The sequence below is a fragment of the Pseudopodoces humilis genome, chromosome 11 (assembly GCF_049639895.1).
Source record: "Pseudopodoces humilis isolate 2021_Gansu_Grassland_sample_001 chromosome 11, ASM4963989v1, whole genome shotgun sequence".
NCBI classification, from domain to species: Eukaryota; Metazoa; Chordata; class Aves; order Passeriformes; family Paridae; genus Pseudopodoces; species Pseudopodoces humilis.
Window position 1 is genome coordinate 4,322,562 of NC_142210.1, and position 25,427 is coordinate 4,347,988.

The window sequence follows — 25,427 nt, forward strand, 5'->3', positions numbered from 1 at the left end:
CAGCAGGTCCTCAGCCAGCACTAGGAATTCAGTTCTGCGACAGGATAAGGACAGCCCAGGAAAAAAACGTTCTTTTTAAAATTATTTGCCCACTTCATGGGAAATCCAGCATGAACTGAACATGTCCAGAGCTATAGCATTTCCACTTAGGTCTTCCTACCTTCAATTTGCAAAAGAAGGGAAGCTTCTAGCAAGCCAAGTTCTGCTCATTGTGTTACAAAGCTTTGGGAGGACAGGAGGTATTTGGGTAAGGAGAAGCTGTGCCTTTGGCCCTTTGTATTCCCTGTGATGGGGAATACACTTTTTGACACAATTTTGTTTGATTCTGGCACTATTAGAGTGAGTCTAATGACAAGGCAACAGTGAAAGAGAAACCATTTATTAACACAAGTGTAATAGTTCTTTTTCCCTGGGATACACAACTAACTGACAGCTGACCCAGCAAACAGTGTAACAGTTCCCCTGCTCCTTATTCTGCTGCAGTGAAAAAATTCAGTTGGCAACCACAAGGAAACTCATTTGATTACTTGTTAATTGATGCACCTCTAGTCTATGCAGCTGCTGACAGACTGATGAAAACCAGATTCCACCATGTCCAGTTTAAGCCAACTGGGACACAGCTTCATGGAACAGTCACACAGAGCACTGCAACAGCCCAAACCACATAGAGCTGAGCCAGTGACAGCCCTGCTGCTGTTCAGCAGCCTCACATAGCATTGTGGGTGTCTCCTTAGCACTAATTCTCTCCTCCAGCCTTAATTACATCAGCTTAGTCATGAACTAATGTTACCCCTAAATATAGAGACCCGTTTCACCTAAATTCAAGCAGCAAACTGCCAACCCTGCAAGAGACAGTGGCTGTGAACATAACAGCCACAAAGAACCAGTACAAGGCCAGGGACACCACAAGTGCACAGCAAATCCCTTCCCCTTCCCAGGGACCCAGAGGGGTTCACTGTCCAGCTCACTGTCAGTGGATACAACTGGCTCCAAAAAGTGGTTTTGTCCCCCAGACTTCTGTGAACACCTGGGTGCCTTAAGATTCTGGCAATGGATAGACTGATACAGAGCTGGTCTGGTCAGCAACCAACACTCTCCTGGAGCCTTTGATCTCTGCACACAAGAGCCAGTTCACCTTCTCCCCGTGCTCAATGCTGAGCTTTGGCACAACTCCAGGGTGTTCATTTGAGGCCACTTTGTTGAGCTTCCCATCTTTTCTGCTGGAAGCAGCTGCTTGGGCCTTCCTCCTGTGCAGAGATTTTGCTGGACTTTTCTGCTGTTTCCCGACGTTGCTGCTGATATCCCAGAGCAAGACTTTCCCATCATTTCCTCCAGAAAACAACCAGTACACCTCTGGCATAAAGAGCACCTGTGAGACTCCCAAGCTGTGAGCCTGGAACTCCAGCTCACGTTCAAACCTGACACCGGTGACTCGGAATATTCTGACTTTACCGTCCTGAGCTCCACAGCCGAAGATGTTGCCGCAAGAGGCGATGGACAGGGAATGTGCAAGCGGTGGGTTGAAGAACTGCCCAGCTGACTGCAGGCTCTCTTCCTCCATGTCACAATCCTGCAGGTTCATGGTCCACAAGGGACGAGCTTTCTGTAGGTTCCACAGCATCACCTGGAAGAAAAAAAAACCAGGATGAATCAATAATTTCTGTGTTTTACTTCAAATCAGATCTTCAATAGTAAAATAAACAACCACACTTGCCCTAGCAGAGCAAAGTGTGCATGACTCCAAGAGGTGTAAGGCATGTGGTGAGGAGTGGTTAAACTTGCTCTAATAAATGTAGCAAATCTTTATGGCCTGCTTTCCAAAGCCCCACTGCCACACTCTGCAGTCAATGACTCAGACCTTTAGACCACGAAAGGGATGCAAAAAAAAAAAGCTCTAAAAGCTTCTGCATTCATCTCAGCAGTAGTAATCATGATGTACTTCACATCAATTATTGAGAAGGAGGGACACAGAAATGCTAGCAGTGAATAGAGATCATTATCATTCTGGATTTCTGTCTCTGCTGCTTGGCCTAAAATAGTCATTCCCATGAACGTGTCTGAAAAATGGGACAGCAAAAGGAAGCAGTAGTTGAGGTTGTGGTTTTTAAATAGGCATATTTGTATTTATTATTATATCCAGCGAGTAGATCTGGTTTGTGCTAGGGAGTAGGGCATGCTTTACCTGCTGAGATGGGGAAGGTTGTGCTTTTAGACTTCCTTTTCCAATGCCACCCCACCTTCAAGCCCCCAGTGAAGAATCCTATGTCTCTCGTACAGCAGTTCAAGCACTACAGATTTATACTGAGCCAATTAAAAACAATGCTCTCTAGACTTTTATAGGATCTGAATTGACAGTGAGCATTCTCAAGGCCAACAGTCTAATGCAGCACTGGTGTACTGTTTGCTTCATAAAGCTAAGCTTCAATTTGTTATTAATAAAAATATTCCTTCAGTAGCAATCACCAATAAGAAGTACAGGAGTCTTTAAATTTAGTTCACAAAAGAGCCTGCCTCTGCATTTCTGGAATCCAAATCACACTAAAACATCTGAAAGACACTTCCTGACACTTTCCTCTTTCAGTGACTGCTGCTGCTGCACTAAAACTATTTCCACAACAACTGTGATTTACTGTAAATCAGAGGGGCTGGGTGATGCTTACAGAAAATATTCCTGTTTTCATCACAGACAGCACTGCAACAGCCTGATGAATCCATCAACTGCTGACAAGTTTTCTGCAGACTAAGTATTTTCTGTCCTCATGGTATTTTCCCTGCTTCATTGGAACTCGTGAAAGAACTCCAAGCAACCTAAATTTCAATTCTCATCAGCCATGGCTTCCCTGAGGGTTTGACAAGCCCAGAACATGTTTTGTAGAGCTCATAATTTGTCCAAAGGCATGGTGCAGCACAGGGCTTCAGAGTTCTGCAGCTAAGCTCCCCTTTGGGAAATGATGTATCTTGAATGAAGCCTTAATGCAGAATGATGCTCTTTTCACTACACTAATGAAATTCTGTTTTGGGATACTGACTTTCACCTAAAAATCAACTTGCTGAGCAACAATAAATGAAACTAACACTAAAAAGTCACAAAAAAGAATCTTTTACTAATTATAATCAATAATCACTTGTACCTAGTTGTACACAAATGTTTACAATTCTGATAAAAAGTTTCCAGCTGCAAGTTTGTGTATCTGCATTTTAGGGATCAGAGCTAAGCCAGCTGAGGGAATGAGTGTTTACTCCTCCCACACAGAATCTATCATCATGACTTTAACAAAGAAAAATACAAAGAAAAATTTTATACTAAATATCAGCATGTGTTTGCTCTAATGGGTGTGAGATGTACTTTGGTTTCAAGAACACGGTGAAACTGCTCAATGCTGTCACACAAATTTCACCCTGACACCGCTGGAACCACAGAAACCTTTCAGAAGTGACAGCTTTCATATTGGGCTAAACCAGGAAAGTGGTCAGACCTCAACCACTGGAAATTACTGAAAAATACCTGTTTTGGGTGGCCAACTCTGGACTTAATTCCCACCATGGGTCTTCTCAGAATGCAAAAGGCAAAGTTTCCTCTCGGTGAGGATAGAAGAGTTTAAAAGGCAAAGAACATTTCATGCTTTCAAGATGCTAACAGAACAAAGGATAAATTATGCAAATCACTTGTCCTCACAGTGATACGGTCCACTTGGAAAGATGCTGCTCTGCCTGTCTGCCTGCAGCACTGTGTCTTATCCTCACCATCCTTCACAGTTCATCTGCAGCCACAACTGATCCCTAGGGACAGCTGCTGGTTTTGCTTAGTCCAACAAAGAGCTAACATGGCATGAGTGAGCTTTGCAGCACACTCTGATTTCCCCTCACCCCACTCACATTTGAATTGTAACTGCTAAGGAAGATAAAAACAGGGGCAGAAGCTGCTGAGTAGAACATAGCACTAACAGCCCCAACACTTAGATTTTGGACCAAAACTACTTCAGAATAATGAGGGAGCTTGCCGGTGACTGCAGGCTGAACACCTTCACACTCTGTGAAAGTCTGTGGGTGCTTCACTACACAGGTGTGTTTCACTTCATTAATAACCGTGCACATGTATGCAAATCACCTGCATGTCCAGTCCACAGGAAACCAGGCTTTGAGGCCGCTGAGATCGGAAGGCGACAGACGAGCAGATGTTGGAGTGTTTCAAGGACCGGCTGACTTTCTCGCTTTCCAAGTCCACAACCTTTATCGCGCCCGAGTCATCCGCAGCAGCCAGGAAGCCGTCGGTGTCGTTGAGTGCGAGGCAGTTGATCTCCTCCTCGTTCACGTGGAAGCGCTGCAGGGGCTCCTGGAGGAAGCGCACATCCAGCACGCTGATGGTTTCTCCGTGGGAGGTGTACAGCGTGCTGGGGCGGCGGGCTGAGAACACCACCGAGGTCACATCCTCGGCCTGCGGGAGCCGCAGCTGAGCCACGGGCGAGCCTCCCCCATCCCAGAGCGCCAGCTCGCCCCGCTCCGCGCCGGAGGCCACCAGCCCTTCCGCGCTCACGGTCAGGCACAGGACAGAGGAGGAATGGCCACCGTTCCACTTCACTGCCATGCTTCAGGGACACCCCTGAAACAAACAAAAACAAGCCCCGTACTGAGGTGGCTGTTGGTCTCGTTGCAGTAGAAGTTTATCAACAAGATTATCCAGCGAGCTATTTGAAACTCCAGTTAAAGCGGGCACCTCGACAGCTCAGGACAGCTCGGTACCCACGTGGAGCTTTCGCTCCAGCAACGACAGCAGGCACAGCCGCGGTGCCGACCCGTCTTTTCCAACCTAAATGATACGACGAGTCTTTTTGAAAGAAGTATTCCTAATTTAAAGCAGGTTGCAACATATTTAATTGGCTGCCAGAGCACACCCATGGCGCTCACCAACCTTAACCCTCGGTGGTGCGACTGCCCATAGCGGCCTGTGTCACAGCACTGCTTAGGGAAGCACATCAGCAAAAAGCAAAGTGAAGGGCGAAAAAGGGTAGCACAAAGTGTTGGAGGGACTGGGATGCTGCGGGGAAAAGAAGAGAGGTACACGGGGTTTGTGTGACAGCCCAGCAGCCGCTTCTCTGCCCTAAGGTCCGTGCATTTATTTAACTATTGGGCAATAAACAGCTTGTTTCTGGTGGTTTTACTTTTTTTTTTTTTTTTTTTTTTTTTAACCATGTGGCTTTTGTTGACCCAGATCTAAAGAGAAGCCAGAGCCCATTCATTCCATCAGAGGAACTTCGGTCTTGGCGATCGAATAACACTACAGAGCGGACCGATACCCTCCCCGCCGCTCCCCGGGGGCCCCAGGTGAGCCGTGCCCTGCCAACCCCCGGGCCCTGCGGCAGCTGGGTCGGACCGCCCCCCGCCCCGGCAGGCCCGGCCCTGGGGCCGCCCCCCGGCCCGACCCGTGGCGCTGCCGGGGCCGTCCCGGGGGCGGCTGGGGAGGCCCGGGGGGGTCGGCTCTCACCTCAGCTCCCCTGCGCTCCTCTCCCCCCCCCCGCGCCCCGCTCGCCCCCGCCGCCGCCCCCCCCCCCGCCCCCGCCGGTCCCCCGCGCCCGCCGCGCACGCGCGGGGCGGTGCCCGCGGCCGAGATGGCGGCGCCGCGCGCCCCCGCGCCGTGAGGCCTCGGGCGGCCCCGGCGACACCGGGCGGGCGAGGGGAGCGCGCGGGGCGATGGCGGCGGGGCCCGGCCCCGGGCCCGGCCCCGGGGCGGCCGCGGCGGCGGGGGGAGGGCCCGGCTGGCGGCGGCCGGGGCGGGTTCTGGAGCTGGTGTTCTCGTACCTGGAGCTGCGGGAGCTGCGGAGCTGCGCGCTGGTCTGCAAGCTGTGGCACCGCGTCCTGCACGGCGACGAGAACAGCGAGGTGTGGCGCAGCCTGGCCGCCCGCTGCCTGGCCGAGGAGGCCCTGCGTACCGACATCCTCTGCAACGTGCCCACCTACAAGGGCAAGGTGAGGCCGGGACCCCCGAGCCGCGGGGACACCCCTTCACCGCCTCCCCCGGAGCTTGGGGACACCCCCCAGCCCTCCGGCCCACCCGCCATTGGAAACGAAGGGGGCGGGAGGCTGGGAAACATGACAGGGTTTTATCTCCTAGAACCACAATGGTTTGGGTTGGAAGGGACCTTAAAGCTGCCGTGGGCAGGGACGCCTCCCACTAGACCAGGCTGCTCCAAGCCCCGTCCATCTCCCCCATCCACCTTTTCTCTCCCAGGTCCGTGCCTTCCACCACGCCTTCAGCACCAACGACTGCTCGAGGAACGTGTACATCAAGAAGAACGGCTTCACGCTGCACCGCAACCCCATCGCACAGAGCACGGACGGGGCGCGCACCAAGATCGGCTTCAGCGAGGGCCGGCACGCCTGGGAGGTGTGGTGGGAGGGCCCGCTGGGCACCGTGGCCGTCATCGGCATCGCCACCAAGCGCGCGGCCATGCAGTGCCAGGGCTACGTGGCCCTGCTGGGCAGCGACGACCAGAGTTGGGGCTGGAACCTGGTGGACAATAACTTGCTGCATAACGGGGAGGTGAACGGCAGCTTCCCCCAGTGCAATAACGCGCCCAAATACCAGGTGAGGGGGCTGGGGGGTGCTGGCTGTCCCTTGCTGTCCCAGCTCCTAAGTGACCCTCAGAGGTCTCTTTGCCTTCCCTGCAGAAGGCAAATGATTCCACCTTGTGAGCCTTTTCCCCCCTTCATATGCTGCTTCCGCAGGCTACATCTGTCTGGTGTTCGGTGCATCTGACCCTGGGTTGTTTCCACACTTTTATCTCAAAACACTGAGTGTGAAACCTGTACTGTGAGTGTCTGCTTAGACATGGTAGTGCTTTTTGGAATAAAACCTGAAAAGACTGTTGTAGCTTCCTGAAGTAGCGACTTGCCCCAGAGCAAGGTTTGTACTCCTTTGTTGTCTTCTGGCAGGGTGAGTTGAAGTTAGTGCTTAGGGGAGAGTCTTCCTGCAGAAACCTGCAGCAGTGCTGATTGCTGCTGCTTTGCTCACTGGCCACCTTCCCGTGGGTGACATCCTTTATCTGCAACCTGATGTTCCGATAACTTCAGGGTATTAAAGAGCAGAGGCCACCCCACCTTTTTGTCCTCATACAAGTGCTTGTCTTGTCATTCTGCCTGCTCACACAACTGCCTTTTCACTGCTGTATTTGCTCATGTTACAGCTTAAACTGGAGCATTGTAATTTCCATCTCATATTCAGAGAATGGGTTAGAAGGGACTTTAAAAATAATCCAGGCCGACCCTCAGTGCTGTGGCTTTTTACTGGCTTGCATTTCACTTGTGGATGAAGATCTGTGTAGTACCTTGTATCTGATACTCCTAGATTTTGTGTGAAAGTTCAAATCGGTGATCCTTTGGTTTATTTTGTGTTTATTAAGGCATATGCTGTGATCTGATAGTAGAAAACATGCTTACAGGAAACACATGTGTGCATTAGTGTTGGCTGAAAGAAATTCCCAGTGCTGGGGCTGGCTGGAGAACAGTCAGGAGTTTGTGTGGTGCCTGCTGCACTTGTGGCTTTTCCCTGGAACTTTCATTGGTGTCTGAAATAATGTGTGCTAGATAAACGCAGGGAGCTCTGGGCCTGCCTGGGTCCAAGGCTCCTCCTGTGGTCAATGTTGGTTTCACGTGTGTGTGTGTGTGTGTGTATATATATTTTTAGGGTTTTTGTTTGACATACTGTACTGAAATTTCCTTTTACCTTGGTGAGGGAACATACCTGTCAGCGACAGCACCTGCATATTAGTCTATTCTGGGATTTTTTTGTAGGTGGCACTTGTCTTTCTTAAATCCATTGTTTTTAAAAATGCTCCTCACAGAGCAGTTGCTGCTCAGCAACACAGAGGTCAGGTAACTTGGAGCCCATTGCAAAGATTCCAAAGCTCAGTAGTATTTTCAAAGCACACAGCAAGCAGTGCCTTCTCTCATAGGTTCATATGGGAAGGGTCATGTTTATTATCATAAACAAATGGTGGATGTGGGCTGTCCTGCTTCAGAGGTACTCAGGATTATGGTGAAATTGGGAAATTCCCATCATAAGAGCAATCAATCATGAAACGCAGGACAGGCCTGCTTTAAAATTCTCTGCTACATTACACTTTGCGTTATTTTTGTTTCCATCTGAACATGCTGACTCTTTCTGTGTGTTATTTTTACTCCCCCTCTTGTCTCTGTTTCAGATAGGTGAAAGGATTCGAGTTATCCTGGACATGGAAGACAAAACATTAGCGTTTGAGAGAGGCTATGAGTTCTTGGGAGTTGCCTTCAGAGGACTGCCAAAAGTTTGCCTGTATCCAGCAGTGTCTGCTGTGTATGGTAACACAGAAGTGACTTTGGTCTACTTGGGAAAGCCTCTGGATGGATGACATGGATTGTTTTGTTGGGACGTCGAGACGTGGACGTTTGGGAGGAGAAATCTGCATGTTGGTTAGAGGGAAACGTGTATTAGAGGAAAAAAACAACAAAAAGGTGTGGGTGTGTGTCCAAGAGCCATCAAGGGAACCACATGGAGTATGGAAACAGAGGACCAGCCGTGCTTCAGAAATTGTGTTACATTTCCTCTTTCTACCAGGCCAGAAAAATCCTCAGGGCTGCAGTTGGTTGAGTGGGAAGCTGACACATGCATGTTGCAACAGATTTTATTGCTAAAATGGCAGTGTGACCTCAAACATTTAAGAAAGGACTTGATACAAAAATGCTTGAGGAAATTACGCTGGGATTTGTAAGTGGCGTGTTTTGTGAGAGACTCCCATTTCCAAGCTGCTTGTTCCTTCCTTCCCTCCTTGGGGCCAGCATGGGGGCTGGAGCAGAGCGGGGCTGCTGGGGGTATTTACAGTTTTTAATGTCCTGAGAGGCACGGTCTGTGCAACTGCCCTTCTCTAGTACAACCATACAACACGTGTGCAGCTATTTTTAAGTGTATTTTAAGGATTGTATATAAAGAAAACGTTGAAAAGAACAGTTAAAAGAAAGGGTTTGCTTTATTCTAACTGGGACAGAATTTCTTAAAGGGAAAAAAATCACCCCCCTCCCTGGCACCAGAACACACACCTGGGACAGGTGTACAGCCTTAGTGTCAGTGCAGTTCTGTTGTAATGTGTTTTGGGATGCTCTTGTGGAGTGCGGTGCTACTTTGGGTTGTTTCCTGTGAAAGTTTCCATGGCTTCAGTGAAAGGTTTGTTCCCTGTAGGAAACAAAAACGTTTTCCCTGCGAGTTTCCTCTCTCCAGAACTTGCACTTCCCTTGGGGAAGGAAGGCTGAGCACAGCGCTGAGCTTGCCTTCCTCTCCACCTCAAAACCGCCACCTTTTCAAAGCATTCTCTCACTTGCTAATCACTGTTGTGAAATGTTTCAGCATGATATGGGAGGAGCACTGGGCTTCTGCAAACAGACCTTACTTTTAACTTCAATGGCTTTATATAAAGCTTTAAGGCTTGCCTGAACCTTTCTTAATTGAATCAAATCCCCCAGTACCCCAACATTCACCTGCCCTGAACTAGTAAAACTCTCACCAGCCCTTTGATGGGGATTCTGGATCACATCCAGTGTTTGTGCTCTTCACTGATTTTCTCAAAGCCATGTGCAGACCCTCCAGGCGTGTCCATGTGCTGGCCTGTGCAGGCTGGGAAGCTGGCAGGTGTCGTGAGGAGGAAATTCCTGGTGAAGCCACTTTCCTGTGAGGCTGAAAGGTGTGTAGGGAGCCCTAGGAGGGCCCTTTAACAGGGCAGGAAGGCTGTGAGACCCATGGCTGGCTCATGACTCTGGTTTTGTGCTGGTTGACATCTCTCAGAGCTGCCTGGGCTGTTTCAGAGCTGCTTTTTGGAGAGGGAGAAGGAAATGTTTTTACAACCTCTTTTTGCTTGTTTTTTTTTTGTTTGTTTGTTTTGTGTTAGAGAATGTGAGTTGCTTGGTGTCAGACACTGGCAATTCTCTGAGCATGGAAGAAGGAGGAATTCCTCTTGGGGTGTTGCTCACCCCCCTCCCTGTTCCTCAAGGAGGTGAGTGAGGCTTTGCCTTGGAGTGCTTTTGGCTGGGTAGAACCACCAGGTTCTACACTAGAACTGTGTAAGTTGTTGCCATTTAAAGGATTTAAAAGTATTTATTTGTTTTGTGTGTTCATTGCTGAAAGGCAAATCAAGGTCTTGCGTCAGACAGAATGTGCTGTGAGCAATGGAGGTGTTTTAGGTGGTGCTGAGAACAGCCAAATAAAAGATGTGGGATGGGCATCCAAGTACCTCCCAGACAAATCTGTTACAGGCATTGATTGTACTGGACTGTAAAGTGTCTGCAGAGCAGAACTGTGGTTCAGAGAGTTGGGGATAAAGGAAACAAAACCCTGCCCAGTTTAGGAAAAGAAATAGTCCCCAGGATGAATGTATTCTCAGTGCAGTCCTGAAAGATGCAACCTCTGTGGTTGTCCATGATCCAGTTAGAGGCAAGGAAACCCTGAGAATTCTGAGGAGTTCTAGTCACAAATTCAGATTGATTCCCATTCTTCGGACTGCATCTTACCCTCTAAATAATTTCCCTCTAAATCAGAAATGCTGAAAGTTGAACATTCCTTAAGGGTGGGTTTGGGTGGACTCACTTATGTAAGATTATAACTTATTCCTGGAGACCAATGCTGGCTGTACAAAATATTAAAATAAACTCTGCTATCATTCAGAAGGATCTATCGGTGTGGATTGTTGGAATGGCATCCATGGAATCCCACAGATGGGAAGAAGGGTTTGCAGTTTGGTGCCCCAAGAGGACAGAGGCACTGGGACTGTGTGATCTGCTGTGTGACTGCTGGGAAAGAGAGAGTCTGAGTGGTTAAGGAGGACTTGGAAACTCAGGGATCTGATAGTTTTGCTTGGAAAATTGCCTCATCTGAAACAGGGATTCTCACTCATGACTGTGGGAAAGGCATTCCTGCCTGCTGGAGGCCTCTGGATTGGAGTTGGGCTGGTGTGGTCACAGCCCCCATTGCTGCACTGAGGGGTCTCCTTCCCCCTCAGCTTCCTGCTGTTTCCTTAGCTTTCCCTATGGAAATTTAATATTTCACAGTGCTTTTAGAAAAAGTATTGTGGTTTTGAGCTCTGAGGTGCTTTCTAAACTCTCTGCACCAAGAGTTTGCTTTTAAGCAGTAAATCTTGGCTGACACCTCCTTCAGGAGCAGAGAGGTTTGGTGCTTGATCACCAAGAAAGCAGAGTTGGTTTTTTAAGCCTGAGGTACCTCAGGGTGAGCTGAGAAATTGTTTGGGGTATTTTTCCTGCCCTGACAAGGGATTTAAGGGCTTTGGTCAGGGAGAACATCAAGTATTCGCAGCCTCCATAACAGAAATTGGTCAGACTAACAGGTCTTGGCTTCAGAATCTTACAGGGTTTTGGGATAAGTGAGCATTTTATCTGTCATTTTAATAAAATTCAGAATTCCATGTGGTCTGAGTGTGCTGTGAAATCTGTTGGGAGCTGAACAGTCAGTCCTCTGTCCCTGTCATTTCTCTGAGGAGGTGAGGAGCTCAATGTGGTCACTAGTTTGGGGGCAGAGGCTGTTCTTGCCCTTGGTGGTGTCTTGTGCTGGCCCTACGCTGGTCGTGGGACTCCTCAGGTGCTGCTGACAAACTGATAAATCAAGATGGGCTAAGAAACTCCCTCCTGGAAAATGCTTTTATCCCAGCTGAAAGGCTGCAGCACATTCTTGGGAGCCCTGTGTGCACCTTCCCCTGGCAAAGGCCCCTCGGTCCTGTCCCTCCTGGCCACGGCCAGGTGACAAACACAGGCAGGAGCAGATGGCCCCGGTGCTGTGGCTGTGCTCTTCCCTGCCTGCCTCATAATCTGACAGCAAGAAATCCAACTTTTCTCCCTGCTTATCTCTGATCTACATTTCTAAATTCCCTGAGCAGACTGGGTGTGTTTCCAGATGGCTGCCTCTATTTTTTTTCTCCTCTTCCATTTTCGCTGGGTTGGTGACAAGAGCGATGAGTTAAAATAACACTGGGCCTGATCATAGCTGGATCTTAAGGTATTTAAGCTGGTTTTCTTAACTGGTTTTCTTAGCTGTTTTTTTCTTAGCTGGTTTTCTTAAGGTATTTGAGAGGTGAGCAGTCCTCAGTCATTCCTTAAGTCTTCATGGTCTTTCCATGTGAATATTTCGGTTTTTACATGTTATAAATAGCTCTTAGATGTGTAAATGAATTTTTTTTTCACTTACTTGCAGTGAAATCTGCAGACAGAAAACAGAATTACTGAAATTGCACTAAGATCCTTTCTACACTTAAAAGTCAGGTTTTCAGGGGATTGGCAGTGGCAGTGCTTGACTCTGTAAGGGACAGTAGCCCACCCTGTGCTAGAGTATGATGAAAGAAAAAATGAATGAAGCAGTGAATGAAGACAGAAAGCTTTTCCTGCAGTACTGCTGGACCTAATTAATCCCTTAAACAGTTTTTTTTCCTGCTGCCGGATGATGCTGTGACTACCAAAGGAACTCTCCCATCTCCCCACGAGAGGGCAAAGCTGTGGGAGCCTTGACTTGTGCTCAAACAAACGCTGAGTACAAGAAATGTTTCTATTGTGGAACCTTCTCCCTTAACAATTACTTCCTGTTCTTTTCAAAAACCAGACCAAACTAAAAACCCTCAGCAGAAGTGGATGATGGACATAGAATTTTTGAAAATTCACTCCTTCATTTGAACTCTGCATTTTGAAATAGGCTGAGCAAATATTTGCATTCCAGAAAATGATTTTTAGTGACACCAAACTGAGCCAAAGCTCCAAGATCACCTTAAAGGATTGAAAGGGAATTGAGAGGCTCAACCAAAATGTCAGAGTTGCTGTTCAAGGTCCACTTTTTCCAAGACTTGCTTTTCTTCCCCTCAGGCATTTATGATGAGGAAATAGTGGTATCAGCAAAAAGATGATTTAAAAAAAAATCCATTGCAATTGAAAAAAAAAAATCAGAGTAATTGAAAGGGGATTTTGAAACCGAACTCATTGTATGTTACAAGTGTTGTTTATTCTTCTGCAATTTTACCAATTTAGGAATTTAATGGATTTTCCCTTCATGCCTGCACTGGCAGGTGTGGTGTGAGCTACCTGCAGTGGTTTCACGACTGTTTGATTTAGTTTGTCCTTTTTAATCTGCAGCTTCCCTCGCTTAGGAGAACTTATCCACATCTCATCACTTCTAAATAGCAATCTAAGAGAGTAAACTCTGCCAGCTCCACTATGTGGCTTTATAAAGTGCTGGACAAACCTGCTAGTAGGGAAATGGATGTTGGCCAAAATGCTTTTTTATCGTATTCAGATACTGCAGGGGTAAACATTTCTCATGGAATCCCAGACTGGTTTGGTCTGGAAAGGACTCATCCAGTTCCAGCCCCTGTCATAGGCAGGGGTACCTTCCACTAGAGCAGGTTGTACATCCTTTGCCAGTTCCAGATCACATTTTGGATTTCTTTGATGGCTTTTTGTTTGTTTTTTCTGTGCTCAGGTGACAGGGGCCGCTTTCCTCACGCCAGATCCCATCTGACATTGGGCACCTGAGCCCTTCCACAAGGTCTTGTGCAAGAGCAGAGCAGGAGGGTGGGATCTTGCTTTGGAAGCAGCCAAAAGGTTTTATCTCAGCATCAGCATAAGGTTTTATCTATTCCTGGGTAAATAATTGACATGAGCAGAACTGGAACAGAGTTGGAACATTAGTGGGACTCAGGGGAGTGTGTAGGATGGAAACCAGGTGGTTTTACGTGCCCACCTCACCCCACAGCGCTGTGCAGCTCTGGGGCACAACTCTACTGGCAGAGTGAGCTGTTCTTCCCGGCAGGAACGTGGAGAGCAGGAGGGGAGATCTCAGTATTGATCTATGTGTCTGACTGAACCTCCCCCCTCCTGCACTCCTGTGCTGATTCAGGTCCCAGATTGAGAGGTGAAGCTGCTTTCAGTCTCTCCCAGGAATGGCTGCAGGGTTGGCATTTCAGATACAGCAATGAGGTCACTTGTGTTACAGTGGTGTCACATATTACAGTTTGTTTTAAAAACCCACAGAAACATCCTGGCAGCTTTCCTGTTTTACCCAAGACCAAGGGATATGGTCTTGGGATATAAGTGCAAGAGTGTGCTCTAACTCCAAACCCTGAAACTCACAGACAGGCTTTGTCCCTCAGGGAGCACGCTAGAAAGCAGGAATGCTGCACCCTATGGCTGAAAACCTGGGAAAAGAAGACTTTGTAGCATGCATCTGCTTCCAGAAGATGTGCCTGCCAGAGCAGGCTGTGGCACAGGGATGTTGGCCCTTTTGGCCACAGAGGAAGATGGGTGGGACACACTGAGCTCTGCAAGGAGTTGACAGAGTTTCACTTCCCTTTGTGTTTGTGAGTGAATTACTCACTTCTCTGAAGCAGAGTGGCAGCAGGAAGGGAATTTATGGGGCTGCAAATGGGAGTATTTTTTTGGTCACAATTTGCATTCCTGAATGATGTCACAGCAGTGACTTGTCCAAACCTTCTCCTTCTGGTGACTTACAGCCACCAGCCTTAAGAGTTTTAGGCTAAAAACCGACAGACAGGAGGTTTAGATTTGATAGTAGGAGGAAATTCTTCCCTCCTGGCACAGGTTGCCCAGAGAAGCTGTGGCTGCCCCATCCCTGGAAATGTTCCAGGCCAGGTTGGGTGGGACTTGGAACACCCTGGCCTAGTGGAAGGTGTCCCTGTCTATGGCAGGGGTGGAACAAGACGGCCTTTAATGTCCCTTCCCACCCAAACCATTCCATGATTCCATGGTAAAAAACTTTGGTTAACATGCTGGAGTACCTGGGTCAGAGTGGTTTATTGCTTTCAGAGGTTTATTTTATTGTACAGTTCAAAAAAGGTCAATTTATCCACACATTTGGCAATCCTGTGGGAAAAGCTTGGGCAGCTCCATCAGGTCTAACTCCAGTCAAAGTCCAAACTAGATGAAAGCAACCTGGCTGTGGGACTTTCCAGCCCTTGAGGAGATCTAGGAGGAATCCCAGCATGGTTTGGGTTGGAAGGGACATTAAAGCCCATCCAGTCCCACCCTCTGCTGTGGGCAGGGACACCTCCCACTATCCCAGGTTGCTCCAAGCCCCATCCAACCTGGCTTGGAACACTTCCAGGGATCCAGGGGCAGCCACAACCACTCTTGGCAAAAAAATCAAAGGTCTTTTCTTTGGGTGCTGGCTTCTCCTGCAGATGCCATCCTCTAGAGCAACTGGACAGTCTCAGATCATAAGGGAGTAGATGCACTTGGCTTCCAGTTGCTCAGAAATACGAGATTCTGCTGCTTCAGCATCCAACACATCCTGCTGCATGCTGTGCTCTGGAGACCAAGTGATCCAGATGCTCTCCCGCTCTCCCAGGAGAAGGTTTGACTTGGCTTTGTGGTGGTGAATCCCAGGAGCCCTCAAACCCTGGCCTGGGAACACGGGCAGTGATGGAGCCTGGCCACAGGGGGGGAGCAGGGGGGAAATGAGATCCCCTCTGCAGCTTTCCCTCTCCAGCCACTTCCTCCTCATTTACAGGCCGAGGAGGAAGAGCAGTGACCACGGATGGAGCTGCCTGTGGGAAGGGAACCGAGTGGAGCCTCAGCCCCAGCATGGGCTCTGGCAAGGGGCTGTGGCCAAAGCACTGACCAGCTCCTCTCTTCCCTCCCCACCCTGTGCTCTCAGGAACATGGGTTTGCTTCTCACTAAATCATATTCCTGCTTTTCTTCCGAGTCCCAGAGAGGAAATGGGCACCTTTGGACACTGATGTAGGATCTTCTATGAAGTTCTTGCTGTGAGGCTCATGATCGGTGTTTAGATCCTTGATCAAATGTCCCCCAAAGCCCAAAGACAAAATTTTCCCGATTGTTTTTGCTGCAGTTTGCTTGGATCCCTGTAGGCTTGTAGCATGTTACCAGTCTGGGTGATTATTGCCTCCCCCCTCCTCCCTGATCTGCCCTGGTGTTGGCAGCCAGTGTGATGCTGCAAGGGTGGGTGAGGAAGCCCAGGGCTCTGCTCAGAACAGCCCAGAATTAATCCTGGCTTCAAAGAAGTCTTCTTTGAACCCTGCTTTCCATCTGAAAACCTGGCAAGAGCTAGGAGATTCCTGACAGCTGGAAATACATTGAAGAAATTCTTGGCTGTAAGGGAGGTGAGGCCCTGGCACAGTTGCCCTGAGAAGCTGTGACTGCCCTGGCCCTGGAAGTGTTCCAGGCCAGGTTGGATGAGGCTTGGAACAACCTGGGCTAGTGGAAGGTGTCCCTGCCCATGGTAGGGGGTGGAATGGAGTCATCCCAGAGGAGGGTGCTGGAGCTCCAGGGGCTCCCAGGCACACAAGTCACTGCAAAACCAGAGCCTGGAGCTTTACTGACAGATGCAAGAGCTGGCATGCTCCTTTCCTTGCACCCCGGTAAAGCAGCAGGAAGGTGTTTTGGCCACAGCTTGGGGGAAAAGATAGTTTTGAGGCTGATTTTAAATCCTTGATTTTTGTCCCTTGGTTTCCCCTGCAGGAGCTGCCCCAAGGGGAGCTGTGCTTCCTGCAGAGCTCCAGCCCTGCTGCAGCGCTGGGGCTCTCTGAGCCCACACTCCTGTACAGCAGAGCACCATCCTGGGATGGGGCACATCCCTAGCTACCCCCTGGGCTTAAACTGAGGGGATTCCCGCTGGGAAATTCAGCCAGATGAAACTCCAGAGCTTGTTTAAACTTCAGGCATCGAGCTGTCCATTTTAGCTTTTCCCTTTTGCCCATGGAACAAATTCTGATTTCTTTTTCTGTTCATAGTTCCTCTTAAATTATAGGCAACTACTACTGTTGGCAGCTCCTGAGATACAGGAGACCTCAGTTTTCCTTGTTTTATCCAGAGCAGGTGATTAAATAAATTAAATTAATGATGCTTTGAGCCATCATCCCTTGCAGAACCATTTTTTATATTCTCACCAGTTCTCCATCCCTGTGGAAGTCAAGGAAGCCCAAGGAGAAATATTTCCGTTTCCCTTTTCCTCCACTCACCTGCTGCTGTGTGAACCATGAGTGACCCTTCTGGTGCTTCCACTTGGGAATAAATCGCATTTCCTGCAGGAAAACACATGTTCAGTGATGGGGTTGCTGTTTCCTGTTGCAATTTCCCCTTTCCCAAGGGTCCTGTGCTGGGTGAATTCCAGGAGAAACTGGGAGCCTGCCCTCTTATCACAGCTTTGCTCTTGGGTTGTGTTTGACAGTTTGAAGGTTGTTAAGGGTAAAAGATTGGAGGAGGAGGAGATGGGAGGAACGGAAGAAGCTCACTGGGTGTAAAACCATAAGGGGATTCCCAGTCTTCTCCTACAGCTGCAGGAATTGCAGCTACATGTTTGGACATGGCTCCAAGCAGCTGAATCTCCTTCAGTTTAACCCACCTGCACCACTGAGCTGCAGCTCAGTGCTGAAGCAGCAGCTTCAGGACTTTTTGAGAACCATCCGGCTGCAGGATGAGGGGAAGGTGTGAAGAGCAGCAGCGCTGTTGCCGATGCCCCAGTGCGGAGCCGTGGGGTCAGCCCTGGAGTGGGGCTGTTTTCCAGGGACAGCGGGGCGGGGGAGACCTGGATGGGCCCTGCAGGGGCTCTGCCAGCCCATGCTGCTGCTGGGGAGAGGGGTTACACTGCCCTGGCTTTGGGGATGGGCTGGGGGCAAAGCAGGGGATGAAGCAGGTTATTTCCTCTCCCAGTTCCTGCTGGGCTGCAGGAGGCAACTGGTTTGACCACCAGGACATCACCTTGGTATTGGCACCATGAAAAAGAATCTCATAAGGTCTCCCAGCAGCCTCCAGAGAGCAGAGTGTGGTCACAGCTGAGAATGCCCAAGTTTTGCAGCTCTGCCAGCTCCAGTGGCTCCAAGCACCAGGTGAGGGGTTTGAGTCTGGGCTTGTGGCAGGGTTTGGGATGAGGAGTTTGTGGTTATCAGCTGGTCTCAGCCTTTCATGTACCCTTGAGCAATGCCATGGGAATTTTGCCCTTCTGTGAGCTTCTGCCACTCCTGTTTGCTTCTCTCTTCTCCTTCTTGATTTTTATATGTCAAACTTCCTTGAAAATGGAGGAAATGAAACCACAGGGCTTTTTTGTGAGTGACATGGGAGAGGTCAGCCTCCTCCCAGAGAAGAAATGAAATTTAGGGGGAAGGCAAGAAAATGATCTCCCCGGTCAATTTTGCTGGTTTCAGGAGTCTGGGGGCCACATGATCTGGCAGGGAGGGGAGACCCTGTCTGGGATGTCCCTTGGAGAGGGTCTTGGTGTGCTGCAGTGACACTGTTCATCTCCTGACTCTGCAAATATCCCATTGGCACCATGGAACACATGGCATGTGGAACATAGACCTGCTGATCCCAGACCTGGTCCTGCTGCAGGGTTGGGTCTTTTCTCCATAGTTTTGAACCCTTCCCCAGCTAGGTACATCTGGGTGAAGTTTTCCTCCTCAGAGGCTGGATTTTCTGGGGTCTTGGGGGTGCATGAGGGGCCTGGGAAGGGGAAGACATGGGGTAGGGAGATGGAGAGCAGGGGTGGATGGGGGTGAGGAGGAAGGGGACCTCCCTGTGCATATTGCCTTGGAAATGTGGATTTTTGTTTCCTGGCAGCTGCAGGAAAAACCATTTCTGCTGACTTTCACTCAGGAGATCCCTTTATCCGGGTGGTCCCGACTTGTGCCCTGGGTGCTGGATTTGCTGGTATCCTGAGCAGCCCCAAGACACCCAAAGGTCTGGGAGAAGGCAGATAGGAGCATCCTGAATCCCACTTGGACAATGTGAGGGACAGGCACTGACATCCCAAAGTTACTGGGGACTCAACACCTGGGACATGTCCAGCCTTGGCTTGGGATGCAAAAGGAAATAACAGCACCTTCTTCCTCCATGGGGCGCGCATCCCTTGGCTCCTGTTGAATCCCTGGGCTGGGCACTGGAGGCAAGAGGGGTCTGGAGGGACACAATGGGAATAGGTGCCATGCAGAGGTGGCATTTCTCCATCCTGCAGGAGTGATGGCGTGGCTGTGCAGAGTGGAAACACCACCAGCCACCATCCCTGTGGCCTGAAACACTGAGCAGGGGTTCTGCCTAAAGGAGTCGCCACGCACGGCTTGTCCCCAGGAGCTGCATGCTCTGTACCCCTCGCTGCCTGCCTGGGCCCTGTGGTTCCTCCTTGCTGGGGAGCCGTGTGTGAGTGCATGACCCAGGCTGAGCTCAGTAAGTGAGAGCTGGGCTGCGCTCGCTGCCTCCATGTGACTGCAGTTTCCGTTGGCTCCTTCCGCAAAGGCTATATTGGTGCTCAGCGAGAGGGTGGCTGGGACCTGGCCCTGGTGGGTGGCACACGGACCCCGCGGGTCACCCCTACCCCTGACCCCAGGACCCCTCTGAGCGCAGCTGAGGGGCCGCAGCATGGACCGTGCCAAAGCCCACGCGCTGTTCCACGTGGTGAGTAACTGCCCCCTGATACCTGTGCTGGGGGAAAACACCACGGGGGCTCCCTGTGCCAGTCTGGGCATCTGTGGTGTCACCAATGCCTGTGCTCGAAGAGCTGTGGCTGTGTGGGCCCATGCTGGGGCTGGTGTGAAGTGTGGGGATCACCCTGGGAGCTCCCAGAGCCCTTGGATGTGGGCTCTGGTGTAGGGCTGCGGGCAAGGGTTTCCTGCTGGGGCTGCTGCCTCCTCTCCTGGCTGGGCAGGTGCTATCCCAGAAGCTCCAGGGAGCACTGCGAGGAGAGAGGTGTTTCTGATGTTGGAAGAAGTGAAGAAAGGCTGAGCTGGGTGAAGGAAAGTGGGAGTTTCTGCAGAGGGGATCAGGAGCCAGAGCCAAAACTGGTGTCCTTTGGGTGCAGCAAGGACCAAGGTCCCTCTCCTGCCACTGTGCCTGGGTATGAGTTGCTGCTGGACTCTGAGGACTTGAGAGGGCAAAAGGTGCCGTGTGTCAGTAGCAGCCTGGGGAAAGGAGACTACCTCTCCATCTCCCCCAGAGTAATAAAACCTCCTTTGATAAGACCCCAGCTCAAAACTTTGGCTGTCCCAAGGAAGGAGACAGTTCAGGACATGCCCTGCTCCCTCTGTGCTGTGAGGCTCTGGCTACCTGGGCTGCCCAAAATAACCCTGTTTCTTCTTCATGCAGCGGCAGCTGTGAAAGTGCCGTGTGCCAAACACTGCTGCTCATTTGCCTGAGTTTCAGCATTTCCCCAGATGCAAATGCCGTCAGCTCCGGTCCCACCAGGTCAGTAACGGGGCAGCTCCTGCTGGAGAGCCTCTGCTTCCCTGGAAGGGCCCCAGCAGGGATGGCCTTGAGGGACGGTGGGGATGGGTTGCTGTCCCCTGGGGGAGTGTTTGGTGCCACGAAGGGGCACACGAGCCCTGCTGGGGGGACACCCTGCTGGAAGGATGCAGCTCAATGGCCTTCACAAGCAGCTGTGCAGCACCAATGGTGCCTTTTCCCCTTGTGCTGCCCCAGGCAGGACTGAGCTGCCACCCCCATCCCTGCTCTTTCCCTGCCTTCCAGGCTCAAACTGGGGGAGCCCCATGAGGGCTTCTGCTGGGGTGGGTGGGCTCGGGGTCCCTTTTTCCATGGACAGCTCATGGTGGCCCACCTAAGCCTTTTGGGGTGAACAGTTTGCAACTTCTGACCTCCTCACCTCTGCCTCCCTCTCCACAGGAGTGCCACCACTGAGATGGAGGCCCTGCTCCCTGGTCTCTCTCTGCTTCTTCTCCTCCTGGCAGTGGGATGGGGAAGCGGGATGGACGCAGCCCGGGCAACATCTCCTGGGGGCTGTGAGCTCGTAAGTCCTCTCTTGTGAACCCTCGCCCCTCTGAGTGCTTGGTCCTGCCTGGCAAAGCCCAGGTAACTCAGCATCTCCAGACTTTTCCATCCAAACTACTGGCTTGGAGAGGACTGGTGTGCCAAGGCTATAACCAAAGAGCCACCTCCTCCCCCCTTACTCTGCTCCCCAGACTTCTTCCTTTTCATCTCCTGGCCCCAAGGTGGTATTAAATATTCTCCTCTTCCTTCAGGTGCAGAGCATCATGGACTGCACTGGGAGATGGCTGAGTTCCATCCCAGGAAACCTTCGAGGCGATACTGAGGAGCTGTTTCTTGATGACAACACTATCCAGGTCCTGGGAAATGCCTCTCTGCTCCTGTATCCCCAGCTCTGGCATCTCAGCTTGACCAGGAACCGGCTGGAGCTTATTGAGCCTGGTGCCTTCCTCAGCAGCCAAGGCCTGGAGGTGCTCTCCTTGACAGACAACCTGCTCTTCACCAACTACTCACTGACAGCTGCTGCTCTTTCTGCTCTGCCGGCCTTGAGGACACTGGATCTGGCTGGAAACCAGCTCAGGGAGGACATGGTATCAATTTTAGTCTCAAACCTCTCTTCCTTGGAGTCCCTGTCTGTGGCCAGGAACGTCATCATGAGGTTGGACTCATCCATCTTCACAAACCTGACACAGCTTGTGGAGCTGAACCTGGAGAAAAACTACATCTTTGAGATTGACAATGCTTTTGAAGGGCTGCAGAGGCTGCAGAGGCTCAACATAGCTTACAACTACCTCCCGTGTCTGGTGGGGTTTGGCCTGACCCAGCTCAGGGTGCTCAATGTCAGCAACAATGTCATTGAGTGGTTTATGACCCTGCAAAGTGATGACCTCTTTGAGCTGGAGGTGCTGGACCTGTCCCACAACCACCTCCTGTTTTTCCCTGTGCTGCCCCAGCAGAGCAAGCTGCACTCCTTGCTGCTGCAGGACAACAGGATGAGCTTCTACCAGCGTCTACCCAACGGCACCTCCCTGGCCAACGTCACTGTGCAGTTCCTGATCATTGATGGCAACTCCACCAACATCACGACGGTCAGGCTCTGGGATGAACTCTGCCACAGCAACCTCTCCTCCCTGCACCTCCTGGACATGAGCCAGAACCAGGTCTGGGGCCTGCCAGATGATTTCCTGGCCCAGATGCCCTCCTTGACTCACCTAAAGCTCAACCAGAACTGCCTGGAGGCATTTCACCTGTCGGAGGAGGACCCCTTGGCCATGCTGACAGACCTGGACCTCAGCCAGAATCAGCTGGTGGAGCTAGGGATGAAGGTGGGCGCTGGGGACATCCTACCCAACTTGCAGCTCTTCAACCTCAGCACCAACAGGCTGCAGGCCCTTCCTCCCGGGATTTTCACCCACACCAGAAAGATCACTACTCTGGACCTCAGCCACAACCGGGTTGACCTCTGTCCCCAGCCAGGTGAGGCCGAGAGTCTCCCCTGCGTGGACATCAGGGGTGTGGAGACCTTAACCCATCTCTCCTTGGCTGGCTGTGGTCTGCAGGGGCTGAGCAGCCACCCCTTCCAGGGGACATCGCTGATGCATCTGGACCTCTCTGACAACCACCAGGTGCTGTCGGGGGACCTGGGGTGGCTGCAGGACCTTGTCCTGACACTGCAGGTGCTGTCTCTGAGGAACACCAGCCTCTCTTCCACCACTGTGGACCTCTCTGCCCTGAACAGCCTCGTGCGCTTGGACCTTTCCGGGAATTCCTTGGCTGTGTTCCCCAGCTCGCTGGGTACCCTGAGGCTGCGCAGCCTGGACCTGCGGGACAACTGCCTCCCGGCGCTGCCGCCGGACTTGGCACAGGTACCGCTGGGGAGGAGCCTGCGGGAGCTCTACGTCAGCCGAAACCCCTACAACTGCTGCATGCTGGGCTGGTGGGACGCTCTGCAGCAGGTGGAGGGGCTGTGTGTCCCCGATGGGCAGGAGGTGACCTGCAGCCACGGCTCCCGCGCGCTGAGCCCCGGCGCACTGCCCGAGCCCGTCCTGCAGAGCTGCCAATGGCAGACGGCCGACCTGGTGCTGCTCTACCTGGTGCTGGCTCTGCCCACCTGCCTGACGCTCTTGGTGGCCTTTGTTGTTGTCTTCCTCATGCTCAAGGAGAAGCTGCTGAAAATGGTGAAAACCCGGTGTGGGGTGTCCAGCCCTTACTAATGGCTGAGGAAGGGCTCAGGAATAGCCAATAACAGCAGGTGCTCAGGAGTACAGGTGATAACCCCTCCGAGGTGGTCAGGATGGAAACCTGATGGATGCAGGACAGGAGGTGCTGGGAGAGCTGCCATTCCTGCCCTAATGGTACCCAAAGGATGTGGGCCATGTTTGGTGATGTAGCGCTGGGAATCCACAAGGAACATGTCTTCAGCAGAAACCTTTAGCTGGTGTTGGTGAGAGCTGAGTGGACACGACATCAAACATTCATTGGCTGAAAGGACAAGTTGCCCAGAAAATCTGTGGATGCCCCATCTGTGGAAGTGCTCAAGGCCAGGTTGGAGTGAGCTAGGAGTGGTCTGATCTAGAGGAAGGTGTCCCTGCCCATGGCTGTTGTTGTAACCAGATGGGTTTTTAAGGTCCCTTCCAACACAGACCATTCTGGGATTCTGTGACAGTTTTCTCCAGCACTGCTTTCCCCCTCCCTCACTCCTTCCAGCAGTTCCTTTTATTTATTCCCACCTGTAGCCAATTCAAAATGTCCTCCAGATCTGCAACCAGCCTCCACAAAATGTTCCAGGCTGGAATAAATATCACCTGGGCGCTGCGGAGAAGGGTCTCTGTAGCTACAGCTTTCCACACTGCTCTTGCTGGCACTGCCAAACTTGCAGGCAGCACTGATCATGCACCATGTGCATGTGCTGATAAAGACAGGCGCTGGGTAGGGCTGAAAGACACATTTTGGGGTGTTGTTTCTTCACTAAGTCACAGTCTGGGTTAGAAAAGCCCATTAAAAACAGCCCAAGTTACCAATGGGAAATATCGATTGAAAAGCAGGAGGGTAAATTATATCCCTCAGTGATATTTTATCATGGATTTATATTTCTCCAGTGACTGCTGGATTAAATATACAAAGGAAACGAAGAGAAATCCTTCCTCCTTGTTGTGCAAGCCCTGCTCCTGCGGGCGGTCGCTCCAGCAGTGCCCGGGGGTTTCCTTCACCCGGCTCCCTTACAGCACACCCTGGCTCTCCCAGAGCAGCAAGCAGTACCTGGGGAAGTTCTGCTCTGTTCCGCGGGCATCACTGAGGGGAAAGGAGAAGTGATGGTGGTTTGTGCTAACCCAAAAGCCCTTCTGAGAACTGGAGTGGCTTTATTCCTGGGCACTGTTGGGATTTTTCTAGTGAAACATGTTTAATGGGAATGGGATACAGGGAAGCATTGCAGCAGTGTTGGAGTGGGAATTCAGGGGACTTGTCCTTGCCCAGGTGTGGGTGGGCTCAGTGATGTGGGGTGTGCCAGGGGGCTCAAGCCCAGTGGAGTTGTCCTGAGAGGTGCTGGAGGGAGATGCCTGAGGCTGGCCTGAAGCTGGGAGGATTTTCCTGGGAGGTTTTCCTGGGAGGATGCCAGGGATGGTGCAGGCAGGGGGAGCCAAAGCTGGCTGCAGGACAAGCCCCTCCCAGGCACAGGTGTGGGACTAGGGTCACGGGGGAGACTGGTGTGGCTGGTGGCTGTGCAAGGCTGGAAAAATGGATGAGTGGGACCCTGCTAGACAACCCAGCAGCTCCACTGGGGCTGAGTGCAGTAAAGGCTCTGGAAACCCAGCTGTCAGATCTGGCTCAGAAATGACCGCTTTCTGCCCCAATTTTAGACTGAGATAGCCAGAACCAAAGCAGGCCCCAACTGGGGAATCCCTCAGCCTCTTTCAGCTCTTCTTTTGCCCGTAAGCTGCACCCTGGGGGACAGCAGTGACCTATAAATACATCCCTGTGCCATCCCCCCGCTGTGTTCCGGTGTCTCCTCGCTGGCAGGGTGAGCGGCTGCCCCTGTGAGCTCCCCTCTCCCTGGGGCTAGGTTCAGAGGGGGATGGGTGTCCTTCCCTATCTCCACAGCCAATGCTGCTGCTCCATCCAGTGTGGGGTGTGTGGTGCAGCCATGGGAGAACACACAGGGAGGAACCTGGGCACCTTGCACTGCCCAGGGCATGGATAAAAAGGGGGTGTTCTTAATTGTATGGAGCTGATGAGGATACTCAACATTCCCTCATCACAGTGCCTGGAAAGCCATGGCTCACCGGGAGCTGTGGTATGAATCGGATGTCGGGGCAGCAAGAGGAGATTCTACTTTCTGAATGGTGGGTGTCCTTATAAAGCTGCTCTCACTGTCATGGTGATCAGGGAAGGTCCTTGGTCACTGGAGAGCCCAAGGGTTCCACCCAGCTTCAGTAATGGCCAAAAGGTAATCCCAGAGAGAACAGGGCAGTTTCCTGCTGGGAAAACCATGGAATGAATGTTCTTTGGAGCACAATTCTACAAAAAGAGCGTGGCTGGAAGAAGTCAGCACGGACTGCTGAGGCTAAGTTATGCCTGCCCAACCTGCTTTCTTCTTGGGATGAAATGGACGGATCTGAAGGCAAGGGGAGAGTGGCGGATTCTGTCTGCCTCGGCAAGGCTTTGTCCCACA

General features: G+C 51.3%; 3 protein-coding genes across 4 annotated transcripts; 2 read left to right on the forward strand and 1 right to left on the reverse strand.

Moving 5' to 3' along the window:
* Positions 1-363: 363 nt before the first annotated feature.
* Positions 364-5,004, reverse strand: WDR53 (WD repeat domain 53). 2 transcript variants are annotated; one of them, XM_088061046.1, is made up of 3 exons: positions 4,910-5,004; positions 4,109-4,600; positions 364-1,624 (listed from the first exon to the last, which is right to left on the reverse strand). In XM_088061046.1, exons 2-3 carry the CDS (start codon positions 4,583-4,585, stop codon positions 1,037-1,039), a joined length of 1,065 nt encoding a protein of 354 aa, XP_087917172.1. In that variant the 5' UTR covers positions 4,586-4,600; positions 4,910-5,004; the 3' UTR covers positions 364-1,036. The 2 variants fall into 2 exon arrangements, with proteins under 2 accessions (XP_087917172.1, XP_087917173.1); XM_088061047.1 differs by lacking the exon at positions 4,910-5,004 and adding an exon at positions 4,715-4,793.
* Positions 5,005-5,688: 684 nt separating this feature from the next.
* On the forward strand, positions 5,689-10,689 carry FBXO45 (F-box protein 45). Its single transcript, XM_005529512.3, has 3 exons — positions 5,689-5,964; positions 6,227-6,583; positions 8,199-10,689. Exons 1-3 carry the CDS (start codon positions 5,689-5,691, stop codon positions 8,382-8,384), a joined length of 819 nt encoding a protein of 272 aa, XP_005529569.2. The 3' UTR covers positions 8,385-10,689.
* An 8,613-nt stretch (positions 10,690-19,302) lies between these two features.
* On the forward strand, positions 19,303-23,898 carry NRROS (negative regulator of reactive oxygen species). The gene is made up of 4 exons (XM_005529513.3): positions 19,303-19,435; positions 20,123-20,221; positions 20,657-20,780; positions 21,013-23,898. Exons 3-4 carry the CDS (start codon positions 20,673-20,675, stop codon positions 22,969-22,971), a joined length of 2,067 nt encoding a protein of 688 aa, XP_005529570.2. The 5' UTR covers positions 19,303-19,435; positions 20,123-20,221; positions 20,657-20,672; the 3' UTR covers positions 22,972-23,898.
* The last annotated feature ends 1,529 nt before the right edge of the window (positions 23,899-25,427 follow it).

Excerpts from the sequence above, each read along its gene's own strand:
- WDR53 (XM_088061046.1), bottom strand. The coding sequence starts at position 4,585 with ATGGCAGTGAAGTGGAACGGTGGCCATTCCTCCTCTGTCCTGTGCCTG. Across the intron at positions 1,625-4,108 it reads CCTGTGGACTGGACATGCAG|GTGATGCTGTGGAACCTACA; the intron begins GTGATTTGCATA and ends TTTTTCTTCCAG.
- FBXO45 (XM_005529512.3), top strand. The coding sequence starts at position 5,689 with ATGGCGGCGGGGCCCGGCCCCGGGCCCGGCCCCGGGGCGGCCGCGGCG. Across the intron at positions 5,965-6,226 it reads TGCCCACCTACAAGGGCAAG|GTCCGTGCCTTCCACCACGC; the intron begins GTGAGGCCGGGA and ends TTTCTCTCCCAG. Across the intron at positions 6,584-8,198 it reads ATAACGCGCCCAAATACCAG|ATAGGTGAAAGGATTCGAGT; the intron begins GTGAGGGGGCTG and ends TCTCTGTTTCAG.
- NRROS (XM_005529513.3), top strand. The coding sequence starts at position 20,673 with ATGGAGGCCCTGCTCCCTGGTCTCTCTCTGCTTCTTCTCCTCCTGGCA. Across the intron at positions 20,781-21,012 it reads CTCCTGGGGGCTGTGAGCTC|GTGCAGAGCATCATGGACTG; the intron begins GTAAGTCCTCTC and ends CTCTTCCTTCAG.